The following is a 22362-nucleotide window of genomic DNA, read 5'->3' as shown; positions in this document are numbered from 1 at the left end:
GATATATGTGTCAGAATTTGTTTCTGTATGTCTGCTTCTGGGAAAAAAGGAAATTATTTTCAACCGGGAATTCTTTATCTGCATAGCATTCTTTTTAATCCACAAGACTGATTTGTCTTATTGAAAACTGTATATAGTTATTTGGATAGCAGAATGCCATTTTAAACAGTGTGTGAAATCTGTTGTGCTTGTGTCCAAGCATTAGGAAATGTAGGCACAATCACTTCAGTAACGTATATTATGCACAAATTGAAAAATTATGTACAAATAAAGAAACAGCAGTGCCATCTATTGGACAGAAAAAGAGATTATTCTATGTTATACAGCTAGCTACAAAACAATCTACTTTGACCTTCACTTATGTTTTCCTTTTTAAAGTATAAGCAATTATTTTTGCCTTTCATGTATTTAAGTTAATCATGTTAAATAAAATTATAAAATGATCTTAATTAAAAGTAACATACAGAAATAAGAGCTCAAATGTAAAAGTTAGTCAAGCATTAGCTGATCTGACCAGTTCTTTTCTTCAGTATTGTATTAGCACGCATGCCATTTCTAATAACTGTCTTAAATCTGGAAATGTATAAATTCTGGGCATCTATGGGAGTTACCACTGAAGAAAAACATGTGCTCTGTAATTTAGAGCTTTGTACCGGACATGAAAACCATTTAATAGCCCCTATAATACTTGTCATGAATTGTTTATTTTAAATACAAAATCTGTAGCATACAGATAGAGTTTGGTCTGAGGGAAGACAGAAAGTGATGGTTTTGTTCAGCTGTACAGGAAATCTTGGCTGCAGGAAATTTTGGTACCTGATGAGCTGATCATCTGGGCAGAATTTTTCTCCTGGGGATTATAATTAGTGTCATGTTACTTATAAATAAGTAACATATCAGGATTCAAGATAGTAAAATATCATCCCTCAAAAGTATGACGTTAGCAGGCTTGATGGTATACAATTTTCTAATTCTTGAATTCTTCACAGGACTCAGTGTACCTAGGCACATCAGCAAAATTATGTCCATGTAAGTAGTCTTAGGCATCATGACAGCACCTGAATGTGTGTTTGCCTTATGCTTGTGTGTATAAAGATTTGCAAGATTTGGACTTTTGTGGCTTGGAACTCATTGCTTATGGTCTGTGCCCAGTGAGGAGAAAGGAAGCTGTTTCATTGACCTTAATGAATGTTGCATCTGTTCCACATCGAAATTCATATGCTGATCTAACAACCTAGAACACGTCCTCAGTCTATTCCACACGAATAACGCCCATCTTTAGTGACAGTCTAGTTCTCCTTCTTAAAGGGAGATTTTCACTACCCAGCAGCAATTTTTCTTATTTTTAAAGAGGGTTCTACTGTCAAGGAATACATTTTAAAGAACATCCTGTTTTCTTACGTTTTGAATTTTGTTGTTGTCACTAGGCAGAAGTGGCCTGGCCCTACAATTAATAACAGATAAAACTAGGTCAGTTTTACTTCAGTGTTCTGTTGAAGTGACAGTATCTGTCAGAAACAGGAAAACTTAAACATAGCTCTTCCCTTTCAAGACTTAGGTAGAATCTAATTCATATGAATGTATCAACACTGAAGAGTTGTAAGATACCACAAATCTTACATACATGTAAGATAGTTGCATGAACATATATAGGAAAATATGAGGATACAAACATGTCTAGCATGTGAGTGATAACTTAAAAACAGAAATAGTAATAATTTTTAATACAGGTTTTATCTTTTTTCTGATTTAATAGTTCCTCTTTTTAACAGAAGTTTCTATATCTGAAGAAGAGAATTAAGACTAGAATTCCACTAATAATGCTGTATAAAGGTAGCATGTCTTAATACTGACCCCTAGTGACAGAATTAATTACATTTTTGAGCTACTATTCTGCAAGGTAAAGGGATTTGATTGGTTTTTGTGATGTTATTTTTTTATATCAGCACCCATTCTGCAAAGCCCTGCACAAATACAAACAGTTAATTCCTGCCATGAATAGATTCCTCTTTTGACTTTCACTTACTGTGTATCTGTAGTGTGATAGATGCTTTCCAACGAGAAAAGGCAAGATGGCCCTCACCCAAGAGCCACAAGCTTTTCTTAACACCATGCTAGTAGTTTATAGTTTACATTTTATTTATTTTTGAATAAGAAAATTATAAAAACAGTCACAGTAAACTGTAAGTTACATAATGACTTCCTTTAAAAACTGCAAAATATGTTAAAATAAATTTATCCCTTGAAAAAATGGCAGAAAAGCTAAATCAAGATCTAATGTTGTGATGTTGTTCAGAAGTGGGTCCGCACTATGACTTTTAACATCACATCAAATGACTGACACACAACTTATGAACAATACTCTAAATCATCCCCTGCTGGCAGGTACAAAATATTTCATTCAACCAGTTGCTATTTTTCTGTCCTTGATTTGTGAAGGTGTGGCTATATGGAAGAGTATTTCTTTAGACTCAGTCACTATAACTACATTTGGTTGCCAGTAGAGCTTTTCTTTTACAAAAAAAAAAAAAAAAAAAAAAAAAAAAAGGTATTTTTCCTGCTTTTTTTTTTTTTTAACTGTGATGCCTATCAAGAGGTATATTGAAGATAGAGACCAATATAATGTATTCATTCCTATCTGTTTAACACAAATCTCATATCACTGTATCCTAAGGTGCATGAGGATCTAAATGTATCCAAAATAGTTTTAGACAGAAAATAGAATACTTCTAAATTGTGACAATGTTAATTGTATCGAAGTCCTACTCAGTGGAATATAGCAAAATCTTTCAGGTTGTCACACCCTCTTTTGTTGCATTCTCAAACTCTTGCAGTATGATGACTATTTTTCTTAGCTGTGAGAGTCTGCAATTTCATTCAGAGCATGGTATTGTCACTTGCAACTTCACAGGGTGGATTTCTGTGGCATCAGATGAGACATTTTCTCTCTTGGATGTTAAGCCTGGGAAAGAAAGCAATATTTCATGTAGTGGTGCAGGTAACCTGATTTCTCTTGACTGTGTCCCCTAGGATGATATTCAGTAGCATGCACTGAGGTGAATTACGTGTTTTCATTAATTAAAGGTGGCAACAGTTTTATTTTACATTTCAGGAAATGGCAGAAAACATTATTTCTGCTTTTACATGTATGTTTCATTTGAGGCACATTTCTGTAATGAATATAATGAAAACCATGTTATTTAAGTATATGTTTTAACCTATTTTAGTATAGTGTAAGTTATGTATTTTGAATATATATAAGGAAATGGCAAATTTATGGTTGTTTATGCAAGCTCAATTCTGTGCTGCTGTAAATCTAATCTGTGCACTGACAGGTTAGACACTGACCTGCCCATGTTATCTAATTAGAGGCTGTCATATGCACAAGGGGATAAAATTAGGCTTCATGTAACTTTAAGCCTTTAGACTTGTAACCTTAGTAATGTTAACTTAATGTAGTATTTTACATGAACTTCCTTAGAGATTTAACTTTTAAGGGATAGAATTATGTAACAGTTTCACCACTCTAAATCGTTGAAGGAGCCTGAATCTTTAGCAGGGCAAAGAAGACTGCTGCCATTTGAGATGAGTTAACGATTGTCAGGAAAAGACTTGTCCAAAAGTGAAAGATGGGGGTCCAGCTTCACAGTGTTAGTAATATTTGCAAAAAGACTCGCTCGAGCGATTCCTCATCTGGTACTTCTCCAGCAGTCTGCTTCTGCTTTGGAAATCCCTGTGTTCACTGGAAGCATTGCAGGGACCTCACGTTGGGGCTTTCCTTCCTTATGTTACACCTCCACAAAACCTGCTCCGGCAGCTCCCGAATGTTTTCTGTCATTTTGCTTTCAAAGCAAAGTGGATTCCAGGCTCTCGACATTTGTGCTGGATTATTGATTTTTTTGGATGCACTATTTTTTAGAGCAGCAGAAAAGAGAAAAGAGGATAGTGTTTTTTTCATGAGCTTATCTTAGGTGAAACTAAATGGGATTTTAAGGGGCCAAAGGCTTCTTGATGAATTTCAGGCCTTTCTGCTGACAGTGAAAGTGTCAGAACTTTTTTATAAAGGTTGCAAATAGACTTAGATATCACGAATAATGCCCCTGTAAATATTTTAAATTAGGTAAACTACAGTTTTATAATTGAGCTCTTTGTAATTCAGTCAGATAGATTCAATGACAGACATTTGAAAATATCAGTGTTTCTCTAAACAAGAGTCAGCTATTACAGTCTCTGCCAGTCCAGACAGTTTAACATTTGATTGCTTTCAGACTACGAGATTTATTGACTTTTGGGTTTGTTGATGTTTTAAGAGAGTACTTGTCATTAAAAAATAGGAGTAAAGGGTTTTGTTCTTGAAATGAAGAATGAAATGTTTTGTTGATATAATCAATATTTTTACTGTAGCACAAAGGGGCCCCAAATTGTAGATCAGAGTCCCTTGTACTAGATTTTATTACTCAAAATAATCAAATTAACATTAATTTCCATTGCATAGTGAAGAAAGCAGAAATAATGTGAGTCATTAACTAAAATACGAGTGGCTATATACAACAGTCAGTTGCCTTTGCAAGTAATTAAATCCCAAAGTGAAATTTTTGGTAAATGCAGAAGACATTTATTGGATGTAATTATTCTGATAGTATAACAAGGTAAATGAAAAATTAACAAGCTAACACATTTAAGGTATAAAAAGGAATATACTTCATGAGATTTTCAAACTTCTGGTTATAATGGTCTGATTTTGGTCTTTGAAGTTGCTTTACAGTCAGAAATTATGTAATTGAGCAGGATCAAAAGTGCCTTGTGTGAAAATGAAGTCATATGATTTAACATAGATAAAGCTTGATTTTAAAAAAATGTGTGTGTAATTAGATGCATAATTCTTATGCATAATTTACATGCAATTATGTATGAAAATGAGATATGCACATACATAAATGGCTAGCTAAGCACCTCATACACAATCACAGTAATTTTCACACAAATTAAACATGCAGTTGCAAATACACTGGAAAATAAAGTCCATAAGGGGTCCAGTGGCCTTTGTGAGGAGGTAGAATTTGATTTTGGGGAGGGGGGGACAAAAATTACGTTAAATCCTTTTTAGTAAGAAAGGGGAAGTAAACAGCATAGAATAGGATCAAGAATAGAATTTAATATAAATCAATTTACGTTCAGTTGTGTTGGAGGGAACACAAAAGAACATTATCATTTGTATGAAGTGTCAATCTTGCAAGTGTTAATTAAGCACAATTCAGCATAAACAGTGGTGTGAAGCTGCACCACACCGCTTCCCCTCTGACCTCCCCTCCATGTGAGGTTGCTTAGGCTTAACTTAAGCAGGTTATAAAGGGTTTTGAGGAGCTGTCTCAATGGTTTCTATCAGATCTTTAAACAGTGATCCTTGCTTCCTCCATTGTGCCGAACCTTCCTTTCAGGAAAAAAAAGCTATCCAGACCATTCCCTATGCACTATCTAATAAAATAAATAATTCATTATCTATCCTGCCAAGGTTTGGAGGCTTTGTCAAGGACGAGAGCTATTAAACTTTATGTGATGCCAACAGAGATGTGGTTCTTGCCCCAGAAAGCTTACAGTCCTAATAAAAGGACTTTTTATCTGACTTCTGATGGTTTTCACAACACTCAACTTATGTTTGAGCTTCCTTATTTCACCCTAGGCAATTAAACAAATGTTCAGTTAAATGAAATGCATATGCATCTCCACCTTAACCACTTAAAAAAATGTTGTTCTTATGAAACTTTTGGTAACAGTTTTATTTTCAGCTTTGAATATAATTTTTCAGTAAAAACAGTGATTCTTTGCTATGGATGAAGAAAGCTTTTCCCCAAACTTTAGCATGTATTCATTGAGTCTTGAGCAATCATTTAGAGAATTTTCAGGTAAAAATCTTAATAACTTCTAAGTTAAAATGCATGTTTAAACCTTTAAAATTAGATAGTTAATATCAAGCCATTTAATGCTTGCCTTTCCAGTGACATGTGAGAAAAATATTTTAGACATTCTTGAATTATAGACAGCTGAAGCAGTTCAAATTAATCAAAATTGTACTGTTTCACTACAAGGAATGGTTAAGGTCATTAAGCTGCCTTAACCATGTACATCTATATCATTACATATTTGAATTATTTTGCCTTTAATTAGAGCTCTTTATTTCCTAGACCTGTGTTGTTTGGGGTTTCTTCTTTGTTTGTGTCAGCCTCCATTTTTCAAAGGAACATAATGATGTTTTGCAAACGTAACATCCTTTTATTCTTTATCTTCTTTCATTTTGCCAAATCGTTTCCCTCTATGATTAGGGTACTTGATATGTTTTGGAGCTGTACACAACATGAAGTAAAAAAAAAAGCTATGGATTTATATAATTTACTCCTTTTTTCACGTGAAGAAGAGTATACCTTTTCCAGACAAATCAAAGCCTCCATATTCCTTGAGGATGTAGCCCTGGCTGGGAGCACTAATGAAGTGCATTGTCCCTGTAGGTGGTGTCTGAAGTGGAAAGAGTGTGTCCTGGAGGTTGGAGAGAGCTAGTGCTGATCTACATTAGGCAAAGTCAGTGCTGGTAAAAGCCTCTTCCTTGGACTTCTGTTTCCTTGTTTTTTTAAAAACAACAACAACAACAACAAAAAACACTACACAGTTGTTATATAGTTGCATATCTCTGTATAACATTGAAGGGGACAATATCTCCATACTTAAGGTCTTAATGCTTTATATTCTAACACCTTAATATCTTAAGTATATTCTGTCTTTTAACTCTTTTGTGGTTGGGCACTACTGTGTCTGTAGCAGCTGGAGCTCCGTGGCTCGGGGAGGATATGGGATAGGAATGAACTGAACTATGGGTTGCCCATTCTTCCTTTTTTTCTCATAACCTCTTCTGTATGTATTTTTGTTAGGAGGATGTGGTCTTGCCTTTAGGTGTTCTAGCCCCTCTTAAAATCTGATCCTCCAATGTATTGATTACCTTCAACTGTCATTACCTGCTTTTGTGATTTTTAACATGAATTCTTTTAGGCTTAAGATCCACTGTGTTACTTGATGAAGCTATAGTAATGAAACCATGATTGAGTATAAATCTGCACTAAAGTAGAATACAGGATTGAAATAAATATGTATGATCTTCTAAATCAGTGGTTCTCAACCTTTTTGAAGCTGAGTGGCACTTGAGAAAATTGGCTATGCTCTGTTCCTCACTGAGGTCAGCTCTGAACACAAGGAGCTGGAACCTTGGTCTTTGGTTATGTATTTGTATACTTGCTGGGTTTGAGGCAAATTATAGTAAATCTGCTTATAATGTAATTGGCTACATCTTTCAATTCCACGTATCATCCTGGAATTAGTCTATTAAGAATTATATATTTATAAGGATAGCCTGAGGAGGCATACATACATTATCCGGTGTAGCATGGGAGTAGTAAGTCCAACCTTTTTGGAAGTATTGGATATGCTACACCTGTGAGGTGCAGTGATGCAATTCATGTGTGTGAGTTTGTCCCATAAATCCTAGAAGAGATGGAATTCATTCCTATATATCCACTGTACAGGAAAAACTTGTGTTTTTTTTTCCTCAGTTAAGCTATGTGTCTATATACTGTGTAATGCTGTAAATCTGGTACCTTATGGACATGACTTACTGTACATGTCTGTGTGTGCATATGGTGAGTCTCTCCCATACTTTGCCAGGAGGTATATCGTATCATTGTTACATTTGTGCTGCAAATCTGATGTTTTCCTGAAAACCTGTGGTACAGATGCTGTATAGCTGATCCTTACATATGCAATCGATGTGTCCAGGATATCTTTATGCACAACAGCCTGGACAGCCTTCCTGGAGCTGTAAGTCAGATTTAAATTCTCATGGAGGCAGGAGAAGGGGAAAAATCTGAGCCAGAGAACTCAGAAATATAGTGGCCTTACACACGATAGTTACATTTTCAGCTGTTCTCCTTTATCTGGTCAAGGAGGGCAGGGGTGGGAGGACGCTCAGGTAAGGGAAAATCCAGCTAATCATTTTTTTTTTCTGAGGAGTGCATTGCAGAGGGACACCTGAAAGTGTAGAACTCAGTTCTGTGCAGATACTGAAGTGCCTGCATAAAAACTACTAGTGTAACTTTATCGGGAGGATTAATTATTTTAGGTGCAGAACACAACCAATGGGCCTTTATACCTTTATGCTGCTCTGAAGCTAATAAACCAAATCGCATTCAGTGTGTAGATTGCTACCTCTTCCCTAGTTTTCCAAACTGAGGACTACAGCCTGCCCAACAGCCTTCATTAATAGCCATGCCCCAGCACTATCTGTGAGTTGCCAGCATCTTATAGTTGAGGTGTAGAGATCAGGCTACAAACCCAGTCAATCTCTGCCGATTCATTCCAGGTCTACTCAGGTATATCTACATTTCCCCCACTATGAAAACATGATTCAGAAGTGCTCATACTAACTTTGCAGTAAGCTCTGCACCATATTCATAGAATCATAGAATCAATAAGGTTGGAAGGGACCTCTGGAGATCATCTAGTCCAACCTCCCTGCTCAGCAGGCTCACCTAGAGCATGTTAGACAGGGTTGCATCCGGGCAGGCCTTGAAGACCTCCAGAGAAGGAGACACCACGACCTCTCTGGGCAACCTGTCCCAGTGCTCCGTCACTCTCACAGGGAAGAAATTCCCCCTCATGTTCAGGCGGAACTTCCTGTGCTTCAATTTCGGCCCATTGCCTCTTGTCCTGTCACATGGGACAACTGAAAAGAGTTTGTCCCCGTCCCCTTGACACCCTCCCTTCAGGTACTTGTACACACTGAAAAGATCCCCCCCCCCTCAGTCCTCTCTTCCCCAGGCTGAAGAGGCCCAGCTCTTGCAGCCGTTCCTCATAGGGCAGATGCTCCAGCCCTCTGATCATCTTCGCAGCCCTATGCTGGACTCTCTCCAGTAGCTCCATGTCTCTCTTGTACTGGGGAGCCCAGAACTGGACACAGTACTCGAGATGAGGCCTCCCCAGGGCTGAGCAGAGGGGCAGGATCACCTCCCTCCACCTGCTGGCAACACTTTTCCGAATGCAGCCCAGGAGACCATTGGCCTTCTTGGCCACAGGGGCATATTGCTGGCTCATGGTCATCCACGAGCACTCCCAGATCTTTCTCTGCAGAGCTGTTCTGCAGCAGGTCATCCCCCAGCTTGTACTGGTGCCTGGGGTTATTTTTCCCTAGGTGCAGGACTCTGCACTTGCCCTTGTTGAACCTCAGGAGGTTCCTCTCCAGCCAGCTCTCCAGCCTGTCCAGTACTGAGCCCTGGGGGACACCACTAGCCACAGGCCTCCAACTGGACTGCGTGCCACCAGTGATGACTCTCTGAGCTCTGCCTTTCAGCCAGTTCTCAATCCACCTCACTGTCCACTCATCTAACCCACACTTCCAGAGCTTATCTCGGAGGATGTTATGGGAGACAGTGTCAAAAGCCTTGCTGAAGTCAAGGTACACAACATCCACTGCTCTCCCCTCATCTACCCAGCCAGTCATTCCATCATAGAATGCTATCAGATTGGTTAAGCAGGATTTCCCCTTGGTGAACCCATGCTGGCTACTCCTGATCACCTTCTTTCCCTCCATATGTCTCGAGATGACATCCAGAATGAGTTGTTCCATCACCTTTCCAGGGATGGAGGTGAGGTTGATGGGCCTATAGTTGCCTGGGTCCTCCTCCTTGCCCTTCTTGAAGACTGGAGTGACGCTGGCTTTCTTCCAGTCCTCAGGCACCTCTCCAGTTCTCCAGGACTTTTCAAAGACGATGGAGAGCGGCCTGGCAACAACATCTGCCAGCTCCCTCAGTACCCATGGGTGCATCCCATCCGGGCCCATTGATTTGTGGGTGTCTAGCGTGCTCAGAAGGTCTCTAATCCTTTCCTCCTGAATCAAAGGAAAGTCTTCCCTTCTCTGGACTTTCTCCCTCACATCCAGGCTCCAGGATTCGTGAGGGCTGCCCTTAGCAGTGAAGACTGAAGCAAAGAAGGCATTGGGTAATTCTGCCTTCTCTGTATCCCTTGTCACCAGGGCCCCCGCCCCATTCAGCAGCAGGCCCACATTTTCCCTAGTCCTCCTGTTGCTGCTGATGTATTTGAAGAAGCCCTTCCTGTTGTCCTTAACATGCCTTGCCAGACTCAATTCCAACAGGGCCTTAGCCTTCCTCGCAGCATCTCTACATACTCTGATTGCATTCCTGTAATTCTCCCAAGTAGCCTGTCCCCTCTTCCACATTCTGTGTATTTTCTTCTTCTGTCTGAATTTGGCCAAGAGCTCCTTGCTCACCCATGCAGGTCTCATGCCCCTGTTGCCCAGTGGCGTCGCCAGTTGTTGATTTGGAAAATATTCTTACTCCTCCTCCCATGCCTCCCCCTAATCAGCAGGACCAATGAGAAGACCACCTGGGCTCCCAGACCCTTGACCACCATGCCCATGGCCTTGAAGTCTTCTTTGATTTTTTCTAGTTTGTTCTCTGTTTCATGTGGATGCTAACGATACAGCAGCAGAGGGTAGTAGTCTGATGAGTGGACAAGCTGTGGTAGCCTTTCAGTCACATCTCATATCCTCGCCCCCAGCAGGCAGCAAACCTCTCTGGAGGAGGGGTCAGGTCGGCAGATAGGCACTTCTGTCTCCCTCAGCATGGAATTGCCCACTACAACCACTCGTTACCTCTCCCGAGCGGTCATGCAAGGCACAGGGTCAGACAGCCCAGTTGCTTCCCCTGAGGCCAGGTCCAGGTTCTCCTCATCCTGGAGTGCACTAAACCTGTTCTTCAACTGTAACTCCAAGTCTACAGGAGGATTAGGGGCCTTTCTTGTTTTTCTTCGAGAAGCAGCTAGCTTCCAGCCTTCTTCGACAGTGCTGTGCTGTACTATTTCACTCTTCACAGAGTCCTCCAGCAACTCCCCTGCTGCAGGGGACAGGGACTCTGGGAGCAGTACAGTCTCTGAGAACGCCCTGTCTATCTGCTGCTCACTTTCTCGCACGTTTTGCAGTCTGCTGACTTCATCCCACAACTCTTCGACTTGACAACACAAATTGTCAACAACAACACACCTCTTGCAGGAAGGCAGACCATCAGACCAGGCCTTCTGGAGAGGCTCTAAGCACTCCCTGCAGCCTGGGACCTGTAGGGGAGCACCTGCTGCAAGAGGCTCTGTCTGGGTTGACACTTCCGATGCAGCTAATGTAGCAATTCCCACAGCTACTGGCAAATATGCTTTATGGCAAGTTACAACCATGTTAGCAAGAGTGGGTGCTACTAGCACTGGAAAAAGAAAGATGTCCTCTTGTACCTAACTGTACTCCTCCTGCACAAACTGCTGCCTCTGTTCACTGTGCTCCAGGCCTGGCTCTTAAATAGACCTCTCCCTGCTACTAACTCACAGGATACTTGATCCATCCTAAAGAGGGGCTACCTGTGTCAAAAGCCCCAACTCCCTCTATTTGGGGCAACAGAGACTGCTCGTTAGCAGTAGCTACACCCAGCTACAGTGGGTGATAAGTGCTGGGGCTTCTTCCAGGAGAGCTTAAGGCTTCCTGCAGTTGCCCTTGCCCAGCTCCAATTACCTGTTAGCAGAGTCACTCTCTAGTCCCCTCGTTCCACAAGGGTCAGCAGACCACAATGACCACCACGGGCCCCAAAAGTTCAAGGCAGAGCTGAGACAGTGCTGTGCAAACTGCTGTGCCTGTTTGCTGCCTCCGTTAGCTGTGCTCACGTGTTGTGATTACGTGCTACGGGCTGGTGTGTATCCTGTTCTTTGAATCCTATTTGCACCAGAGAGCGATTATAAGCATTCCTGAGGTTTCGTGCTTTTTATATCCATAGCCCTTGACAGTTTTTCATAGCATAACTGTTTCCTGCTTATGTAATACTTGTAAGCTTGTGGTTATTTTGTAATTGTAAAAGTTAACAAAAGATTGGCTAAATTTTTGGTAAGAAGCTATAGAAGTAAGATTTGCAAATCCATATTTCTGTTATTAATGTGTTGACAGAAAGTTATCAAAACTTACAAAAACAATATGCTCTTCTATTGCTGAAGTGCTTAGTTATGCTTGTATAGAAGTGGGAGAGTTTGTTATGGTTTTGATATTGAAAATGTATTAAAGTGAAGATATAAAAAAGCAGTTGCAAGAAAATTCACATCGCCATCTGTGCTTTTCCTGTGCTAACGATATTGCCAACTTTTGTTTAACAAACAGATGAGCCCAATATAAAATTACTAAGAACAGATAGTAAGTTGGACATATGCCTCAAATCATTTGATCAGATATTATACACAAACTCATAAGAAAGAAAATTCAATTTATTTATGTGGTGGTGTGTAACAATGTTGGATAAAGTAACACTGAAATGAACGATAAGACAATGGCAAATATATATTGGACACAGAAATTAGTGCCCATTGTTTAGCAGAAAGCCTTGACAAGAAGGCAAAAAAAAATCTTAAGTTATGGAATACCTTATGGTATTTGAAGAAAGTAAACTGCATTTGTATTAATTGTCATTTTTGCCTAGGGCAAAGAATACAAGAGGAGCTGGTAACCCAGAACTGTATGCCTTTCTAATTTGTGAGATTCAGGTTTGTTAGAGTATTATAGAGTCCCCTCAGCCAATCCAAGTTCTCTCTTCAGGATCTGCATCAGCTGTAGTTGAGAGTTTACTGTCATTATAAACAATGTCACCAGCTGCTTTAAAATATATTCTTTATCTTAGATATTAAACAGGAAATTGATTTTTTTAAAGGCATTCAGTTGAGTGCTGGATGCAGAATAGCAGTGTTAGGATGGAGCTCTCATAGCCTGGTTCCTTCTGCTGTGACTAAGATGAAGTCTTACATTACTATTAGTTTGGCAGCACGTCTGATTTAAGTCTTTTCCAAATGTCCCCAATAGTACAGCTGCCTATACCTCCTGCTGTCTCCTACCTGAAGTTACTGTTTCCTCAGCACTGCTGCTTTGGCTCTTTTGTTTATCTGATCTCTAACCTAGATCTATGAAGTGATCCTTGAACCTCCTTTCAATGATCTTCTCTCAGTTTTGTTTGACAACAGGTGGTTTGCCATCAGGCTTAGACCATGGCCACCCTAAGAGTTGGTGTGGCCCTGCTGAGGGGCAGCATCCCTCAGCAGCAGGCTACAACGACCATCTGGGAGCAGAGGGAATATTTGAAGTGGATCTGCTGCTGATAGCCTAGTCATGTAGAACCACAGCCATTGCCACCCCAGGCCTCTGTGCTCGTGTATCTGCTGTTTTCATGCTATCTACATCAGTTCATGTGGAGCTACACTGTACTGAAATGCACCGTGCAGACTTGCTTAGTAAGAATGGCAGAAGTTGCTACATTAGGTTTGCGCCACCCTCGTATCCTAACACAGAAATTGAAAGAGACACCACAAAGAGCAGCAGTGTGATGCTTTCTGCATTATAATCCTCATCCAAAAATGTTAGAATGATTTTGGGGAGAGGTGATAAGCCTCTGCAGAGGCATTTGACTGGAAGTAAAGATGCAGAAATTCTGCTTCTTTGAAAAGATGTGAGATTTAATTCACTTGTTTAAGAGAAAGGAAGAATTGATGTCCTAACAAGTTAAAGAATGCCGAAGTCTGTGACTTGTTTCATCTGCTTAGATTGTGTCTCTTGAGCTTCACAGTGAGTCAACCCAACCCATAAATGGCACCAAAAAGAAGGTTTTTCACATTTCAATCTTTATTTTCACAATCATAGTATAATTTAGAGTATATACATCAGCCTTGCAACTTACTGCAAAAAAGCAATATTTTAAGTAATATTTTATGAATGTTCTTCTTGAAACGTAATACTGATTTAGTTGGTAAATACAACACATTGAGAAAAAGAATGGTCCTAAAATAACAGATTTTTTCCCTCCTTCATTTTACTAGCACTGTTGCTGAGGCTGAAGGAATTGAGCCATTAATAAATACTTTGAGTGCTCAGAGAGATGGAGCCGTTGCTAATGCTGCTACAGTACTAACAAACATGGCCACGCAAGAGCCATTCCGTCTAAATATTCTTAGTCATGGAATTATGAGTGCGCTTGTAGGACCACTGCGCTCTACCAACAGCCAAGTGCAGAGCAAAGCAGCATTCACTGTGGCTGCATTTGGCTGTGATGCTGATGCGAGAACAGAGGTAAAACTACAAGGTTGTGGTTATTTACAGCATTTCTAAATCCTGAGGTTTGCATTATATTTACTTACCTAGGTTATTTGTACTTTTTATGTCCGTCTTAAACTCTCTTTCTAGATAGTAACTAATTTGTGCTTTCATCAGAGACTTGTTCAGCTGAACTTAGCTCAGTTCATTATGAGATGTGGAAAGGATTTCTTTTATTTTTACTGCTGTATTGGCTTTCACTCAGTTCATCTGTTATGGCTTTCCAGTGGCTTCAATGAGCTTTAACCAGGGCTATCTCTGAATCCCCATGTTTACAAATATTAAACATTAAGATTTCCTTCAACTGAGACCATCAATTGTATTTTGAAGACGAGCAGTTCCATCCTGTTCACCTTCCATCAATATTGTTTTATTGTCCATTTTCAAGGCCAGAGTGGCAATGTCTGATTGATTTATCATATACTGAATGTGACTGAAGTAAATAAAATGCAAAATATAATTAATCCCTTGATCAGTAGCATCTAGCAAGTTGAACTTAGACCTACTTGACCTACTTATCAATGGTCATGGTATTTTCTGTTCATAATGAAGGATAGTGCCACCTACATTTATAGATCATAAACTGGAGATTTCTGAAGCATCAAGTCTGTTAATTAGGACGTGAATAAGGGGCATAGATAGTCGCCCTTTTTCAGTGTCCTTAAAGAGTATTGCTCTGCAGAAATCCAGATTACCAATATTTTCTCCAACATTTAGGAAAGATATTGTCACATAGAAGAGAAAGGATGTTAATAAGACTGTCATACATACAGTACAGTACAAATTCAAATATTTTGTGATGTAAATTAGTTGTTAGGAGGCAACAGAACACAGAGCAAACTGCATTCCTCTGCATGGCAGCTGTGGGATGGATGGTCTGTTCAGAAGATGGGTGTGCATTGGACAAGTCTGAAACTCTTTTTGGCTTCAGCCTCCTTAAATTTGACAGAAGGAGAAAATCCCCATAAATGGCCATTCTACAAGCCTAGCATAGCTTGTCTACGGGGCTTAAATGTTTCAGAAGGAGAATTTTGTAAACTGTTGTTGTTGGGATAAAGGAAATATGTCAGCAGCAATGCCATCTCTTTTCTTTTTTTTTAATAGTTAAGAAATGCAAGTGGACTGGAACCACTCGTTGAATTGCTACGTTCTAAGAATGAAGAAGTTAGAAGAAATGCCTGTTGGGCTGTTACGGTTTGTTCAAGCGATGAACTAACAGCTGTTGAGCTATGTAGGCTAGGGTGAGTACATACCGTATCAAGGGGCAGAGGGAAGATTTTGATGAAAGAACTCTTTCAAATTTGATCTTTACATATTTATAGCAGAATAACAAAGTAGAGATACCCTTTTTTTGTAAGCAGGAGTTACTTTTGCACTGTAGATGTTACAGGTGAAATAGAATTGATTTTAAGCGACAGAAGTATGAAGAAAAAGTGCTAGCCCAAAGAGAGAGCTGTCTGTCTAGAATTATAAAAACATCTATTGCTTCTGTGACTGAACTAGGTTTTACATTGAAGATATGCATATTTCAGTCAAAATTAGAGACTTCAATGCCACAAACATATAAAATTGAAATTAAAGCTTCAGTATAAGTTCAACATACAGTGAATTGCACTTATTACACAGGGGCTGAATCTGGTTTACAAATGCTAGTTAACTGCGAGTTAACTGTTGAAGTGTCACATAAAAGAGGCTATTTTATTGCTTCTTAGAAACTCTAAGCTCCATATTATTGATCTCTGAATTAGGAATGCTATCTTAGACTGTAAGGATTATGACACAGGGCTCATGTACGGGGTGACTCTTTTCAGTTATTGTTAAATATGTGTAATTGCCCTACTCCCTCTGCTGGATGCTTCTCAGGTTGCTGCATACATACGTCTAATCTATCTGTGACAAGATCTGCAAGGTCAGAATCTTAAAAATGGACAGGACCTTATAGGTAATGCTAAAAGACTGAATCAGCCATGCTGACATATTTATATTTGTTGAGCGTGTTTGTAAATACCAATTCTGAGCAGATTTCAAGTTTCTGAGGTAACCTATTTGAGTGCTTAAGTAGAAATTAGAAGGGTTTTCAGGTTCTAGATGTCCCTTATTCTAAATCAGTCCAGTTACATTTGTCCTACTTCAGTCCCCTCAGTGGGATTGAATAACCATCTTTCTTATAACAGTTTAGGTTTTTAAGCTAATGAATTATCACATGGCCCATGTCCCTTTCTCTTTTTCCCTTTCACAACAAAGTAAAAGCATTGTTAAACTTTTCGTTGTTTTGAACTCTTGTATAATTTTGTCACAGTGTCTGAATTTCTTTCATTTACTTATGGCATTTTTAAGTGCAGTCTCCCAACCTGGATGAGATACTTCGTTGAGGTCATACCACCATCAAATACAGCTCAGTAATTATTTTCCACATCTTGTGTATAGCACTGTTCATATTTAATCCCTTCTTTGTGAAAATATCAAAGTAGGACTCTAATTTATGTATCCTTCCAGTTTGACAGCATATTATTGATAATAATGCATTAAGCATAGTTTTTCAACCAGTCAAGCACTACTTCATGTTATTTTCATGTAGATCATATTTCCCTGACTTGCTCATGAGTATTCAAGTAGGAATATGTGAAAAGACATATGAAAGTCAAAACATATCTCAAAGTCAAGACATATCTCGCATCTACTGCTTCTGCCTATACATTACATCAGTTACCCTATCACTGAAAGGATTAGACTGGCTTTACAGGATTTGTTCTTGACAAATACATAATGGCTATTTCTTACCATCTTATCTCTTGCATGCTTACAAACTGATTGTTTCATAATTTGATCTAGCATCATTTGGAAACGGAAATTTGGCTGAATGATCTCTGTTATTTCCTGCCTTTTCCTTTTTAAATGTTTGCCCTTCTCCACTCTTTTGGGACCCAGTTTGTCCTCCCTGAAACTTCAAACATAACTATAAGTAGTTCAGAGGTTGCTTTTGCCCATTCATAGAGTACTCTGGGGTAAGTTTCCTCAAACACTGTCAACTTTGTCTCCTCGGACTTATTCTAGATTTATTAAACCTACTGTTTCTACCTCCTTGTTAATTAATATTAGTTAGGCATCTCCTTTTCAACTTTTTCAAGAAAACCGAAGGAAAAAAAGGCATCAACCATTTAAGTCTTTTTCATGCCATCTTTTATGAGTTTTCTTCACACATTGAGTTACAGGCCAATTTTTCCTCTCCTACTGGTAGTAGAGTAAATGCTTCTTTTTTTTTTTCTTTCTGGTCCCTGAGTAGTTGTATCTCGTTTTGTGGGTCTTTTGGGTTTTCCCTGACAAAAGTCAGGAAGTTCCCATTTCTGTATGATTCCTTTTCTGGTTTTTGGTCCTTTGAGGACTTTTGATGCAGCCATATTTGTCTCTTACTTTTCTGTCTGTCTTGCTTCGACATTAGGATAACGTGCCATTGTGCCTGCAATGTTATCTCTTTTCCCGTACTCATTAGACTCATCTGTACTGATTTTCCCCATTAAAATTCTTCCACTTATCATCATATTTGCTAATTTCCAGAGCTTATTGAGTATGCTTTCTGACAAATAGCTTGTATAACCTGAATAGAACCTGAAATAACCTGTTTCACTCTTTTCTCCCATTGCTATCTTAAAGAGAAGGTTGTCATTTACTTGTGTGAAAAGCTTGTTCTCTGGAATTCACTTAATCTGCCTTCAGAGGTCTGCATAACATCTTTCTGATAAGAGGTTGGCGGTGGCATTCTGTTGAATCTTTTGTGTAACTGATTAACAGTTGCTTTTGCTTTGGAGCACTGCAAGGCATTTTTTCTCCTCTAGAAAAGGAATTGTAGGTAGCACAGTCAGCTCCTTGCTGGTCCAGAGGGCAAGAGGCTAGGACTTGGAAATGAATCTGTGTCTTGGGCTCAGTAATGCTGAAAACCAACTCTGAACTTTGTATTAACAATTAGCTGGTACTTAATGATGACTTAGCCTTTGTGTTTTGTTGAACAGGGCTTTAGAGATCTTAGAAGAAATTAATCTGTCAACAGGGCACAAAAATAACTTCAGTGAAGGAGCGCTGGAAAAACTACTTGATAACAATCTCTCCCAAAAGTACAGCCGGATGGGTTATTTATCATCAAGTAATATTATTACTGATGGATTCTATGACTGTGGTCAGGTAAGCTACTTTCAATAGATTACTTTACTTAGAAGGAATAAAATTTTCTTACTAGTTTTTTTGATTATCTTTTCTCATGGGGGTGAAACATCATCATCTTCATGCTTTCCCACACTCAGGATCTTCTTCCCAGTCCTCTGTAAACTGTGCAACTCCTCATTCCATTTTGGATCCTTCCTGTTCTGGTCTCTTTCACTATAGTATACTTAATACTAACCTGACATTTAATGACCTATGGACTTTTTGTTGTTGGTAGGGTTTTTTAACAAAAAGAAGAGCTCATATTTTCACCTTTGTTGCAACCCTTTCTCTTATAAAGCAGTATTTATATACTGACTCCACTGTGTATCACCACTCAGTGCTGTGCTTGATTTAAATTGGAGAAGGCATTTTCAAAATGCCCAAATGAATGGGAAATACCAGTCTTATTGGAAAACAGTAAAATACATGCTGCTAAAGCATTTAGTTGCTTTTGAAAATTCCATTGAATTTTAAATAACACTTTAAGTATCTTTTAAAGAACATATTTTCTGTTCAACATTACAAGAGAACAACTGATCTTTTATTATGATTTTCTTGTAGGTACAACCTGGAGTGAAATTTTTATCTTTGGAGGAACTGAGTAAACAAGAGCTTACTGACCGTCGGGCCGTAATCTTCATTAATGTTAAACCACAGAACATGTAAGTCACATTTGATCTAGTAATTTTCATTGCAGTAGCTCAACTACCTTTTCCACCTCATCCACTTTTCAAATAATACAAAGTTACTGTAATGTTTGTATCGTGAGAAATATATTTTAATCCCAGCACAGTGCTTCATGTCCTGGGAGACAAGATATTTGTATTTATAAAATAAGAATTTCGATAATTACTTTTTTCTGTAGACAGAAAAGATTTATTCAGCTGAGTTGATTTTCTTGGAAAACTTAGCCATTAAGTCTCATTTATATAACAGCTTTTATTCTGGATGATGGGGCATCTAGTGTTTTATTAGTTACAACAAAAGTTAAGAAAGGTTCATCTAAACTGAATGTCAATATGAATGGCAGTGATACCTCCAACTCAATGATCTTCTTGTACTGGAAAATATGTGGAATTTTAAGCAGATCATCCCAAGAAGCAGGACAAAGTCAAGCCTCAAGGTTTCAGGCTGCTTTCAGTATTTGTAGTACCACAATATAAAGAACCTATATGCATTTCTTCTTTATTTAAGTTGAAGCTAGCCTAACAAATCTTAGATTTGAATGCAGGAAGTTGGTATTTGTCTTGTTTAACTAGAAGTCATTTCCTTTAAACAGTCTTACAGATCAAAGAATGCTCTACCAATATTTGCAAGTCCAAAACCTTCTTCTCTGTCAACACATCACATATTTGGTTTATAGTATCATTAACTTCCCTTTTAAGATTGTACATGACACTATAAAGATGTCTGAGAATATCTATGAGAAATTAACCATCCACACTCTTTGTGATTCCTAAAGTTGTCTTTTACTATCAAGTTTTCTTTCTTTGACTTTGATACAACTTCTTGCCTTTGTACATTGTCAGCAGTCTTACTGCCCAGTTACTTACGTATCCATCATTGGTAGCTCATACTTCATTTTTGACCTCTGAATGAATTTCAAGTTTACTAGTTGCTATGTTATTTCTTATACTCCTATTTTTCATACAAATTTTATTTACTATCCTTTAAAATTACAAGCCTATTTGCTTAGCTAAATATAAAAATACTATTTCTACAAATAATATGTAAAAATATCTTGTTCCATTTCAGTGTCCCTGTAGTAGAGGAAAAGCCACAAGATACATCTTATGAACAGACTAACCTGTCATCTTCTAGTTTAAGACGCGGCAGTAGAGAAAAAGCCAGGTACAGTCTGGAGATTATACTGTACTAACCTGAGAAATTGAATTCTAATTGAAAATAGTGATAGACAGTTTCCTAACTAAGTAAAGATGGTCAGATATAGAGTTAAACATATTTTCAGTGTCTTTCATGTCCTAATTGCAATAATCTTCCTCTGTCTATCTTAGTAGTTATTTGTCCCCCTTTCCTATGCTGTATTTGATTATCTCACAATTATACAGCTGTTTCTCCTTTCAATATCCCTAGGAACCAGGGAAATGCTGTTATTGTACAGCTTGAGAACCAAGACATAGGGAAATTGGGGTAGATTTTTTTCTGTTCAGAACCTAGGCGCACAAAATGTTCCTACGCTGCCTACATGCACCCTTATTTCTAGATTAAATTTCAACCAGTAAAATGCCATAAGAGACTAAAAACTGAGAAGGGCATGCCCAGAACTGGCTCAGTTTGACAATGCTTAGCCTAAAAATGTCTAGCTCATGAAGGACTCCATCTGATCCATACACTGGACAGAATCCTACTTGTCATTTTCATGGAACTGATCTCATGTGTATTTATGCCATGTAAGTCAGAATCTCTAAGGTTATGGGAATTTCATTACCATGGTCTTCCAATTGAACTGGTAAGTCTTTATGTGAAACAGCAGCACAATCATGACCATAGCTGGGCCTTTCAGAGAAGACTGGAGTATGTGCCTTGTTCCAGGGGGAATGTTAAGAATTCTGAATTGAGTCCAAATAGAGCCACTTCACAATCAATGAGATGGTGTCTAATCCTTGATAGGAACATGATGTAACCTATAACCTCTCCTCAGTATTTCTGTTAGCTAGCTTAAGGAGTTTACAGTTTGTCATGCTGGTTCCTGTGGATCACAGTCTTGATGTCCTAATTTTTCTTGTTTTACAGTATAGGGGGCCTTGGCCATGCCTAAGGGCTGTGAATTCTATCCAGTGGAAGGCATTATAAAACGCTAAATGCTAAGGACTTGAAAAGGGGGAGAGACTGGGTTCTTGTGGGGACTGAGGTACCATATTTTCATTTTTTAGTTTGGAGCTCATCCATGAACTATAATACACTACTCGCTGTACAGGCATTACATTGGTAGAGATAGTCATTGATTTCTTATACTACTTTTATATTTGCCTGTGCATATATATGTGTGTGTGCTTGAGAGATGAAATTTGGAGTAAGAAAGAAAAGAGAAAATTTGAACATGTTTTGTGATCTCAGTAGTTTAATGGCATCTCCAGTGGAAGAAAAACAGGAATTATCTGGACGAAGGTCTTCACTCAACAAAGGCAGCACTAGAGAGAAAGGCTTAAGGTATTATACTATGATGTGAATTATGTACCTATAGGTTCATTTAGAACAGAAATACAAATTGCTGACAGATGATGGCTACTGACTACGAAGATCTGAGTTTCTGACTTAATTCAGGACCCAAGTTGTAAGATTAATTTCTCTGAAAGTTATAAACTTACAAGGCAGATATTTAGTTATTTAGACTGCAAGCACTTCTGGAATTCAGTTTAAATAATATTATAGTAGAAATGGATCATATGAATCACATTGATTATTACAGTGTGACGTGAAGATACCCTTGGATGGTTGCTTTTTAATGTAATTTGTATCAGTTACACACTAAATGACTGCACTATTAGCAACCATAACTTGGAAAGCAAAAAATATTGTATCTTGGAAAAAAACAAATGGCTGGCTCAATTCCCCCGTAGGAAATTTGCAAGGATACAAAGACTTCTTTCCTCAAGTATGAAATAATTGCTTTTGAATGTCATGATCAAGTTGTGTGATTTATAACCCCATTGTCATTCATTTTGAATCCATAATTCATATATCATTATTGCTATTAATTTGTGAGATATATGGGAGTTACTTGAAGGTCAGTAGCTGTCTCCAAGTCTCAAACATGCTTAGACTTTTTCCTAAATGTTTTTTTCTTTGATCGTATGTTTCTGTTTATCACAATTTTGCAAGTACCACTGAACTTACAGTTTAAAACCATTGTTTTTGAAAAGTGATACTAGTTTATGTAAACTGAAGTTGAAAGCTAAGAGCAAGGACAGTTATAATTGTCTGCTGGA

At 38.4% G+C, this 22362-nt stretch overlaps 1 protein-coding gene across 4 annotated transcripts in view; it reads left to right on the top strand.

Moving 5' to 3' along the window:
- Positions 1–22362, top strand: part of ARMC3 (armadillo repeat containing 3) — a 56359-nt gene that overhangs the window by 25308 nt on the left and 8689 nt on the right. The window contains exons 10-15 of one of the 4 annotated variants that reach the window (XM_062567707.1): positions 13942–14191; positions 15320–15456; positions 18223–18391; positions 18974–19074; positions 20168–20263; positions 21491–21583. In XM_062567707.1, the coding sequence (XP_062423691.1) occupies positions 13942–14191; positions 15320–15456; positions 18223–18391; positions 18974–19074; positions 20168–20263; positions 21491–21583 (846 nt within the window). Of the gene's footprint in view, positions 1–13941; positions 14192–15319; positions 15457–18222; positions 18392–18973; positions 19075–20167; positions 20264–21460; positions 21584–22362 lie in introns of all 4 variants that reach the window. The other 3 variants (XM_062567706.1, XM_062567709.1, XM_062567708.1) reach the window with 3 other exon arrangements.

The sequence above is a fragment of the Rhea pennata genome, chromosome 2, assembly GCF_028389875.1.
Source record: "Rhea pennata isolate bPtePen1 chromosome 2, bPtePen1.pri, whole genome shotgun sequence".
Classification (NCBI taxonomy): Eukaryota; Metazoa; Chordata; class Aves; order Rheiformes; family Rheidae; genus Rhea; species Rhea pennata.
This window is presented reverse-complemented; position numbering and strand designations above follow the sequence as displayed.